The following is a 12,196-nucleotide window of genomic DNA, read 5'->3' on the forward strand; positions in this document are numbered from 1 at the left end:
CGAGGGCTGTGTATCACGTCTCGTGAAATCTTTCTTAGCCAGCCAACAGCTGTGAACACAGGTTTCTTTTGGAGAGCAGGCCTGTGCAGGCCCAGAACCTAGTTGGGACAGTTCAAGCTACCCTTTTTCCATGGCCAATCTCAGATCATATTCAGAAAGTATTTCTTGGGCTAAAGAGATGGCTTAGTGGTTAAGAGCACTGACAGCTCTTCCAGAGGTCCTGAGTTCAAATCCCAGCAACCACATGGTGGCTCACAACCATCTGTAATGAGATATGATGCCCTCTTCTGGTGTGTCTGAAGACAGTCACGGTGTACTTGTATATGATAAATAAATAAATAAATAAATAAATCATTAAAAAAAGAGTATTTCTTCCAGGTGATGGATTTCCAATTTATGGAATTGAACTAACTTACTGATGGTGGAAGTGACACAGAGAGTTAAAGTACAGAAGGAATAATCCAGAATCTCCACCAACAGTTGCTGTCACACCAGGACTTTTAAAAGCTCAGCTGCTAGAGAAGCAATGTAGTCTTTGGTTATTCTCAAGCTTAGGTCTTCTAGTCATTATAAGCTGACCATGACACAAAAAGAGTCATCTATATCAAAATAGAGAATAGTAACTAGATTCACACCACACTATCACATTACTACTGTATTTGAGGTTCTCAGTTAATATCTAAGAACCTGGAAGAGGCCTGGGTCTTGCTACACATACTTATAATTTATGTCCCCATTGTCAGCTAAGATTCTTCATGCAGCCTGGGGTCAAGGAGGTCATCCCACAAAGCACAAAACACCCATCTCAGATAAACATGTATGGTTTATTGAATCCAAAACATCCATGAATTTCAGGACACAATTAAATGTTGAAACCTAAGGATAATAGATATAGAAGAGAATTAAGATTTCTAGTTCATAGATCCAGTAAACACCTTCAACAAATCATAGCAGCAAACTTCCATAAGGTAAAGAAAGAAAAGGCCATAAAGGTACAACAAGCCTACAGAACATCAAACTAATTGTACCAGAAAAATTCCTCCATTCACATAATAATTAAAACCCTAATGCACAGATCAAGAAAGAACATTAAAAGGGGTAAGGTATAAATATCTAATAACAAATAAATTCAGACGTATCTGAATTACACCAGACTTCTCAACAGAGATTCTAAAAGTCAGAAAATCTTGGGCAGATGTAATGCAGACACAGGCTCCTATATCCAGCATAATCCTCAATCACCATAAAAGGAGGAACCAGGATATTTCATGACCAAACCAAATTTAAACAATTCTTTTCTCTAAGAAAGCACAACAGAGGCTAATAGGAGGAAAACTCCAAGACAATGAACTAAACTATACCCAAGAAAAACCAAGAAATTAATCTTCTCTCAATAGTTTAAAAAAAGAGAAGCACACAAACATAATTTCACATATAACCAGAAAAAGAAGAGAATGCAGCAATCATTGGCTTTAATATCTGAACAGATCTTCTTTCCCTAATCCCCAAGCTCCCAGGGGCCAAACTGCCAGCCAAAGTGTATGCAAGGATGCTCTATGGTTCAAGGTGAGGCCTGTAGCCCCACCAAATGCAGATCCTAGAGGAGTGAGGTGGGGATGGATATGTGTGGGTGGGGGAGCACTGTCACATAGGCAAAGCTGAGCAGAAATGGGATGTAAATTTGATGAGGGGAGTCTTGAAAGCAGGACAACAGTTGAAATGTAAATAAATAAAATAACCGATTAATAAAAAATAGTCAAAAATAAAATAACAAGTGAAAAGGTAAATGAAAATTAAACCAAACCAACCAAACAAACAAACAAAAATCCCTGTAGTGTATTGGCCTAATGCTGCTTGCATTTTAATGCTAATTTGTGGAACTCAGGACTGGTTAACCCCAAATAACTGACCCTGTTCCCAGTTAACTGTGATTATAAAGAAGCCAACAGCCAACAGCTGCACAGCAGAGAGATGGGGGAGGGGAGCTTTGAGGGCTTTGGTAGAGAAGATCATGAGGAGGGAAGAAGGAAGAAGAAGCTGCCAAAGAATAAAGGAAGAACGTGTGTGATGGAGAGGAGAGAGGAAGAGGACAGCAGCCATGGTTAAGGGAGAGGAGAGCCTGGTCCTGAGGGTTGTCCAAGTGGAACTAAGAGCAGCCAAGATGCTACACAGCCAGTAAGAGTTGAGCGTTATTGTTTGGAAAGTAGATCTGATACCATGGAGGGCAGGCAGCTGCACAGCTACTGTGCTGACTAATGTACACTAAAATAAATTTAACAAAATATGTATAACCAGTAAGACAGCTCTGTAGAGGATCCTAAAAGGAGTAATTTAGTTTGAAGGGAAGGACAAAATACCAGAGAACACAGGGGATAAATTAATAAAACTAGGAAAGTTAATCAAAGAAGACTGTGAAAACCACAAAAATTAACAAAATGACAAAATTTAATACATAGGTTTAAATAATAATTACATATCACTAAACTCAATATCTAGGGTGGTGGGGCATGAATTCTGCCATGGTCTGAACTCAGAAAGGTGGGGTTGGGAGAAACATGTCGGGTTAAATAGTCCACCCACATTGTGTCAATGTGATTTAATCTAAGGACAAAGAAGTGGAGTATCTCTCACAGCTTTCTTCTAACCCCTTGAAAGGATCACTGGGGTGTGGCCTCAGTACTTCATACTTCTTGCTAGGTCAGCGAAACTCAAGGAAGCTTGAGATTGTCATAGCACAGTATTAGGCTAGATATACTGAGTAGATGATACTAAGTTGTTCAGATGGTGATATCCATTTGCATGTGTTCTTAATGTGGACCTAAGGAAAGAGAGATCAAGGTCCTTAGAATAGAAGGAACATTCCCAGTCCTTTTCTACCATTCCAGACTGAAAGGCTGGTAGGGAGAAAGTGGTAAATAATAAAGAATTAATAGATGATGCTTTGAATGAAGGGTTGGTTTTTGTGCTGGTTTTAGACAGGGTCTCACGTATCCATGTTGCCCTCTCCCTGGCTGGCCCGGTTCACTTTGAAGTCAGTGCTTCCATTTCCAATAGACAGTCTTACAAGAGGGGCCTCCGAGGTCTCTAGGACAGCATTAGCCATTGACAGTTGAGGTGTGTAACCCACAACTATAGTTTTAGCCACTTTGTTCCATGTCCACCAGCTATTTCAGATTGTTGCTGTTAGATGCCTGACAATCAAGGACACAGAAAAATAACCTGATAGAGAGCAAGGACATGGTGATCACATCCTTGCCTCTGCTGTATGTTCTGGATGAGGTTTGTTAAAATTCCAATATTGCAAAAAGCTTTATATAGGGCCCATCACATTAAGGGTCACTATGCACTGTTTCATCTAAAATGGCCTAATCAGAACTGACCGCCAGACAACACTTCCTGCGAAGTTCCTATGAGAAGCTTAAGTTTTTTGTGTTTTTTCTTCTTCCTTTCTTTCTTTCTTTCTTTCTTTCTTTCTTTCGCTTTATAGGTTTAGAGGAATGTATTTTGGGCCACGGATCTGTCCCTAGTATCTTAGCTATGGATGTGATCAATCAGTGTTAGTGTATGCATTCAATAAAATGTCCATTTTTGACTAAGGTAGATGCTTCTGTGTTTTGTGGGGTGACCCATTGTCAATGTGTAGTGAGTTGGGGCCCTGGGTATGGTCGCATACCCCAGGACACAGGGGGTGCAGAGCAAAGGCAGAAGAAACTGCACGCAGTTGCAAGCTTTATTAATCCTTATTAAGCTAAGAATATGCATTACTACAATTTTCATTGTGTCAAGATACCATAAGATCATTATTCCCAGGATACCAGGAACAATGAGGGAACATTAAACAAAGAAAGACGAATAAACAAAAGCTTCTTCTAAAAATATTCATATAACAAATCACCTCTCTTATTATAATCAAAATATACTCACCATTACCAAGAGAGATTTAGAACCACTTCCACAAAAACGGGACACAGAAGAACATAATTTAAGGCCAAGTGAGAAAAACATTTTGTTCTCCAGGGCGGCATTCCAGCCCCTACTTGAATCTGTCACCAGGCCTTTCTTGACCCTGCCTGGGAGCTGCATCTCTATGTCTTAACAATTCCTTCTTTTTTCTTTGTTTTAACGTAACACTTTACATAACATAGCTAAAGTTCCTTGTAGTGGTTTAGTCAGGTAAAAATAAAGCAACATAATACATAATGTACATAAGATTATGGCAAAACTAGCTCCTCCCATGCTATGGAAAATCCTTTGAAGCCAAGCCTTGGGATCTAATCCTGTCAATTGATCAGCCAATAATTTAGCTATTTCCATAGGGGTAGTATCTTCTAGCTGTTTACCGAAAGACATTCGAACATCATATTTCAAGGCATTAATTAATTTTGAAGCACTTTCATTACCTTCTAAATAGGCTTGAATTAACTTCCAGTCATGTTCTGTGTCATTATCCATATATTTACTAACACAAAAGTAGTAGGATTTCATCATGATAAGCAATATAAGCCCGATAACTGGCATTGGCCGCAGCAGAAGAAACCATGAGTAAAACACACATTGCTAAGAATAAGTGCTCAGTAGTAAAGGACTTTCCTGAAGGAGACAAAATTATTCCTTTCAGTGCTTAATCACTTCACCTGACCCCACATAGGTAATAGGGTTGTCACTGCACGGATCCTTATCCATTGTTGTTTGTGGACACTAAGAGAAGCCAGGGCCTCAGTAATGGAGGACACCTCCTCATCTCCTGAGAACATCCATCAGGAGAAAATGTAGCTGGTTTAACTGGATTCCTTTGAGGGTAGGGAGCAGTTCTTATTATTCTGTGCTTGGATCCATCTCCCGGGTAACCAGAATAGTCTCCCATCCTGTAATGAGACAAAACCCTCTCCCCTATATACAATGATGTCCCTTCCTGCCATTCAGCATCCCGGGCAATTTTTATCCATACTGTCTGTTCCATGCCTTCTGGGGGGAAGTTCAACAAAGTGTCTATCTGCTCTTGATATAACTTCACCTTGTGGTAAATTAAGAAAATTAATAACGTATAATGCTTGTGCCAATAGAGCTCTGGGACTGGTCTGCAAACTCCATTCAGGTTGCATAAGGCCATCTCTTTCCCCCCTTTTTAATTTTATAATTTGTCATTTCAGGGTATGGTGAATTTTTTCAACAAAAGCTTGTCCTTGTGTATTGTGTTCTATACCAGTAATATGTACAATATGATATCGTTGACAAAATTGTTTATATTGATAAGAAATATATGTTGGTCCATTATCAATTTTAATTTTAGAAGGCAGTCCCATAACAGCAAAAGTTTCCAATAGATGCTGTATAACATGAGCAGTGCGTACTCCTGGCAATGGTGTAGCCCACACAAATTTTGAAAAATTATCTATGCTTACATGTATATGTGAAAGGCGACCAAACTCAGAAATATGGGTTATATCGATCTGACACGATGTATTAAGTTGCATCCTTCTGGGATTAATTTGAGATGGAACACATTTTATACGTGAAGACTGACACATAGGACAATTAGCAATAATTCGTTTGGCTTGAGAATAGGGAAGCTTATATTTAATATGTAAATATCCTGTATTGGCATGATTATGACTGTGTTCTTCTGGGGTAGCAAATGCCACTAATTGATCTACCATATGATTGCCAAGTGTTAAAGATTCTGGAAATTTTGAATGTGATCTAGTATGTGTAATGAATATTCTAGAGTTTCATAATAACAATAGTCCTTTAATATGTGAGAATAACATTTAATATAGGCTTAGATGTAGAAACAACAGCAGTCGCAATATTCTGTACTACTCCTACAACATAAGCGGACTCAGCTATAATATTTTTATGTCATGAGTAGAATCCTGGAATACATTAATTACCGCTAATAATTCATTTTGTTGTACTGACCCAAAAGAAGATTCTTGTCCCCAAAATTAATCTTTGGTCCAATAAGCCATCTTGGTCTTAGAGCCATCTGTAAACACAGTAAAGTGTGATGGTAATGGATCAACAGAAATTAGTGTATTTATCAATTTTTTTTTGTTTTATAAAGCAATCCCACAATTTACTATGGGGAGGATGAAATTCAATATTTCCAGTGTAAGAAATCATGGCTAATTGAAAAACCTCAGACATCTGCATTAAATATTCCACTTTATCTTTGCTTAATGGGAGAACAAGAGCAGCACAATCATATCCCCACAGAGTAACAGGTCTTTGTATGCCTTGCTGAATATAAAGAAATTTGTTCCTCATATTTTGTTAATGTTTGGTTAAAGTTTTATTTAATATAAACCCACTCTAAAGGCAACTCATCCTGAGCGAAAGTGCCTGTAGGATATTCAAGAGTATTTAAACATATAATTTAATAACTCTATCTGGATCAATACGTGCCAAATATGCATCTTTCCATTTTCAGAAAAGATACCCTTGCATGCCTTCATATAAGCATTAATATCCCCCGTCTCCTTTATAGGTAATAATGCTCTCCTGTACTCCTCATTAGCATTTTCAAAAGCAAGCATTTGCAGCAGTTGTCCTCTAGCTTCCACTCCTACCACTGTTCTTTCCAATGTTAATTTTAATATACATAAAAACTTAATATATGGTTCATAGAAAGCTACTACCTTTTTCAACCAACCAGTATCATCCTTTATAATAAGTCGGTTGGGCCACACCTTGAATCGATGCTGGCCTAATGATAGGAAAAGAAAAAGCAGGTGAATTCGTCATCATCATTGTGTGAATCTAATGGTCAGCATGCCATCCTCGGGAAAGGACTTAGAAAAACCTGCTTCAGGCAGTGGTGCAGAGGGCAAAACTTTTACTTTCGTTTTGTCTTAATGAAGCTCTAGCTTCTTGTTCTGTATTCGTTATTACCCTGTCTGCATTCATGGCCTTGAACACAGTAAAAATTACAGCCCAAAGAGACCAGAAATTGGAATCTTTTTGCCCTGCCTGACAGCCTTTTTCACCTTAACTTTCACTTTGACCCAGATATCAGAATCCCTGGAACCCTCGTCAGGGAACCATGGAGTTTACTCTTGCTGTCTCTAAACACTTTTCTAAACCAGACTGAGAGACATGAATTCCCTGCACTCTTAAAGATGCTTAAGCATAGCGAGATGAAGAGAAGATTTATCTTGTCCCATTTCCTTGTAATAAAATGTACTTACCTTATCTGACTGTCCAGACTTACCTTCAGGGACCCTGTTCCAGTGCCATAGGTCGACGTCTAGGGTGTTGGGAGCCCTGCGTCCGGTCGCATTCCTTTCTGTGTTTCCGGATGCTCAGTGGCCATGCCACTCCAGCATGCTTTGAAATGAACCAATCCGCAACCACCACCACCACCACCACCACCACCACCACCACCACCAGCACCACCACCACCACCAGCACCACCACCAATTTGGTTTTGTAAATAAAGTTTTATTGACATCGCCATCCTCAGCATTTACATCCTGTTCAGTGCTGCTTCTGGCTGCAGCTGCAGGGCTTAGGAGCCACAGAGCCCTTTAGGCTCCCAGAGCTGAGAGCATTGACCATTTGCCTTGTTTGTGAAAGAGGTGACTGACCCCTGTGCTCGAGGTGGCCTTTCCGTGCCCCTTAACCCATAGCATAGGTCTCTGTGCCATCCTCTCCCTTTGCTGTGGTGTGCACTTCCTGGTACATTTCTGTTAGCTCTTGACATTTCCAGAGCATTGGGTCTTGCAAATTGAATTTGCATGGCACCAGGAATAGACCTGATAGCAGGGTGTGGGACACTCCCTATGGGGACCCTGCCCAGGGGCATAAGCTTACTTTTCCAGTCAACTCCCTGAACAGTGAGCCTTTGTGGGACAAGGTACTTCACGACATGACTTGACCTCTCTGCAGTGCACCCAATCCCTGCTTGGCTCAGATGTCCCCCAGAGAGGTTGTGTGAGTGTCCCCAGTAGAGGCAGCACTCTGTGTGGTGGCATTGACAGGGCATCCAGGAAAGTCAAAACCAGAGGGACATGTCGGGCAGTTGGAAGCAGATGTCTGCGTCCATGGAGAGAAGGATGGACTAGACACTCCTACAGGGGGTGAGCTGAGAAGCACTTACTTGGCTTTTTCACAGCCGTGTAGGCTGCATGCCATGCTGTGTACCCATGCTGTGCTGAAGCCCCAGGCTTTGAGTCTCCCACAGCTGCTGTGTCCTAGGTCCAGGGTAGGATTAAGCAGACTTCACCAGGAGAAAGGTGAAAACCCTGGTTGCAGGGTGGGGATGGCACAGTCATAAAACTCCTGCACATGAGGCCCATGACTTAGAGCCATATAGCAGCTGTGACAAGCCAGCTCTGGTGACACTCATCTGCAATGCCAGGCCATGGGGGGTAGAGGCAGTAGGATCAGTTGTTTAATTATCCTTGGCTACACAGCAAGTTCGAGGCCAGCCTGGGCAACTCTGTCTATGAAAATAAGACAAAACTAGGTCTTGACTATGAGCATCACTGCCTGTACCTGGCATGGTTGCCCCACCCCAGGTAAGAAACCCCTCTGTCCAGAGGCCATAACTGCAGGAGACCCCTGGCGAAGTGTCTATACAGCGCCCTGTTTGACTGGTCTGTGCTGAGGACCAACCACGCTCTCCTCAACAGGAAGGACATGGGAGAGGCTGTTTCTGTGAGGTCCCGGGCCCTGAGACGGCCAAGAATAAACTCTGTCCTTGGGAAAGCCATGGAGACTAGGAACCCAGGGGATCTCTGCAAACACCAGGGCTGGCAGGGGACTCTGATCCTCTACAGCAGCTGCTCTCAATCTGTGGGTTCTACATCAGCGCTCCTGCACACCAGACATTTACATTACAGTTACTCACAGTAACAAAGTTACACTCATGAAGTAGCTCTCCAATAAGTTTATGGTTGGGATCACAACATGAGGAACTGAAATAAAGAGTCACAGTGTTAGGAAGGGTAAGAACCGCCATTCTATAGGAACCCAGGCATCTGCACTCGGTGTCTGGAAGTGTGGTAGGCTAGGCTTCACCCTCAGCGATGCCAGCATGTGGGCACCAAGCCCAGGTTCCACCCCAATGCTTACTGGATATGTGCAGGCCTGGTTCCATCAAGAAGTAATAAAGGAACCCTTGGCAAAAAAACACTGGGTACCAAACTGGTCAGGAAAACACACCCCCTCTTCTGCAACTCCTCTCAGGAGGGCTAGTCTTCCCAGGAGGCCCCGGCTATAACCAAACCTCGTCTCCCAGTGCTTGCCCATTGGTGTCTTGGCCATATTCAGATTTGAGGACTTTGAACAGAATAGCTTCCAGCAGATTTGCATCAATGAATCCAACAAGCAGTTGCAGTCCTACTTCACCCAGCACACCTTCAAGCTGGAGCAGGTGAGAGTGGACACCTATTCGCCAGCCCAGCCCAGCCATCACCCTGAATGTGAGCTGTGTCCCTCAGTATCAGCGGGATGGGGCCTGGGCACCATAGGTTCCCCAGGACCTAAAGCTATGTCCTTGAACTCAGTGCCATGCTCAGCCCTTCCAGCCTCTTTCAACCCTTCTGGAAGCTCAATTGCTCCTGCAGCAAGGCAGCAGTGTGCACATTCTGTCACATCATTTGTGTGTGTCTACAGGAGGTCAGAGCCTGTCTCCTCTGTTCCTTTCTTTTGCTGTATTTGCCTTTCTGAGGAGGCAGCACCCACAGGTATGGGAGGCAGCCACATGCATATTCTGCAGCCATGTCTGATTCCTCTGAGGCTCAGTCCCACTTACACACCTACCCTCCAACCTCCCCACTCCATGTCACCCCTGGGGCTCTGTAAACCTTCCTGCTTTCTGTCTTTATATAATTGGTGACACTGCAGCCATCAGTGGTGTCATACAGTGTTAGTTTGTCTTTGCACTGCCTGGAGGTCTGACTTAGGAGAATGGCTACCATTCTCATTCCTGTTCAAGGATCAGAATCTGAATCCTATGTAAGGCTGAATAATATTCCAGCACATGGCTGTGCCATGTTGAATTTACACAGTCACCTATGGATCTTATATTTTGACTTGTAAACACACACATATAAGACTCAAGTGACACTCAAGTGGGGAATTGCTGGAGTCCTCCATGGCTTTCTGAACTGTCTGAGTGGCCATCCTGTCCACAGTGTATAGGGCACCATCTACTCATAGCTCACACAGCATGAGAAGATTAGGGAGGGTTAACCTGGCTTCTCTGTCTCCTACTTTCTGCCACACTAGCCCTAGCATCTTTCTGTATTGCAGTGAATGTTTAGAACCCAGGAGGATTCCAGCTTCCTTGATCAAATATACCAAGTTCCTCCTTGCCTGCTTTGAGACTGAGTCTCATGCAGCCCAGGCTGGCTTTGATCTCACCATTAGTTAAGATGGCCATGAACTCCTGGTTCTTGGGCCTCAGACTTCTCTGAGTGCTGGGTGACAGGTATGCACCACTCTTAAGTCCTGCCACTGGGACAAGAGTGAGCAGAGCCAGCTCTGAAGCACACACTTTGCTGTTGTCAGTGATGACTGACTTATGATCCTGTCTTCCTTGCCCATGGCCCTTCTCCTTGGTGCATGCCATCCTTCCTCCCTGTGACTCATGGGGACACCAAGCCTGAGGATGTCAGGAAGAAGTTTACTTACTTCACTGGGTTGGAGGCTGTTAGGTTCCTGCGTCAGTAGGTGAGATTCAAGCTAGAAGGTTTGTGGCATGAGAAACTGGAACAGAACTGGAACGGCAGGAAAAATCGTCGCCTGGCTCTGAGAAGACCGGGTGGGCAGAAACTCATCGTTGGGCAGGTAATGAGCTCAAGACCAGGCTGGGCATTGCTCAGCACATGTGAACAGGTGTGCTTACATGGACATGTGTTTCCCCCACATGGTCACCACTTATCCAGGCACGGTGAATACTCCAAGGAGCTTTTTATGTTTTAACATTGTGTGTGTTTGTGTGTCCATACATACATATACACACATACATTCGTACATATACACGAATACATGTACATGAAAACACATGCATATACATGACTATACACATTCATGCTCACACACACATATATACACACCTACATGCATACACACATACACACATACATGCATACACACATACACATATACATACACACATACACACACATACAATACATATACACACATACAAATACACCTATACACACATATAGACAGACATATACACATATACATATACACGTATACACATACATGCATACACACATTCATATCCACACGTACATACAGACATATACATATATACTCACATACATGTAAGCACATGAGTGGAAGCCAGAGGACAGCTTGGCCCTTGTTTCTCTCCTTTTTACCACGTGGGTCCTGGGGATTGAGTCAAGCTCATCAGACTTGACAGCAAGCCCTTTTAACTGTAGAGCCCTCTTGTTGGCTGCCAGTCACCTCTTTCCACAAATTCTATCCATGGTGGGATGTTTAGAGTTGTTATTCTCATGATTCCTTCAGCAATAGCGCAGACATCATTTACACTGCATTAGGAGTTATAATTCATGTAGATGTCAGGAGAGCTGGAGACGTGGATCAAGAAGAGAGCCCACTTTCAATGTCATTATGTGGTATTGCCTTAGGCCCTTTCATACACTCCCCTGGCTTTGTCTGAGTATATGTTTGAGGGTTCTCTATGACTGTGCAAAGAAGTAAGAGATAGGGCTGGGCCACAAAATAGGAAAGTACTTGTTCATCCAAAAACAAAAACAAAAAACAAACAATCAAACAAACAAAAATAGCTCTAGGGTTAAATATTTGTGCTAGTACTGAACTACACAGCCAGAAGGTATTTTTCTAAGTAAATAACACAATATTGGGGATGACAATATGATCAAATATCCTACAACATAAGTTTGCAATATTACCTACATTGTATAAATCAAGTCTGACCACCGTTTTGGTTGTTTCCAATCATGTCTGAGTGCATCATCTCGGGAATCCCAAGGAAAATTAGAAATGGGTTCTTGAACCTGTTGCACAGGGCCAGTATAGACCTAAATACCACAGAGGAAACCTTGATTCTTATCACAAGGGATCATTCACCATCCCTCTTGTCACATAACTTATGACAAGACGTCACCTTTCCTAAACTTAGCCTTTTTCCCAAGTGCTGCAGAAGGGAAGATCTGGTGTCAAGGGGTCTGGATTCAAACCACAGGAACAC

At 42.5% G+C, this 12,196-nt stretch overlaps 1 protein-coding gene across 1 annotated transcript in view; it reads right to left on the reverse strand.

Annotated features, from left to right (window-relative positions):
• Window positions 1–805: 805 nt before the first annotated feature.
• LOC134483569 (disks large homolog 5-like) overlaps window positions 806–12,196 on the reverse strand; it is an 82,791-nt gene continuing 71,400 nt past the window's right edge. The window contains exon 3 of the mRNA XM_063278807.1: window positions 806–876. Within this exon, the coding sequence (XP_063134877.1) occupies window positions 852–876 (25 nt within the window). The 3' untranslated portion in view covers window positions 806–851. The remainder of the gene's footprint in view (window positions 877–12,196) is intronic.

This window comes from Rattus norvegicus, chromosome 19 (assembly GCF_036323735.1).
Source record: "Rattus norvegicus strain BN/NHsdMcwi chromosome 19, GRCr8, whole genome shotgun sequence".
Classification (NCBI taxonomy): Eukaryota; Metazoa; Chordata; class Mammalia; order Rodentia; family Muridae; genus Rattus; species Rattus norvegicus.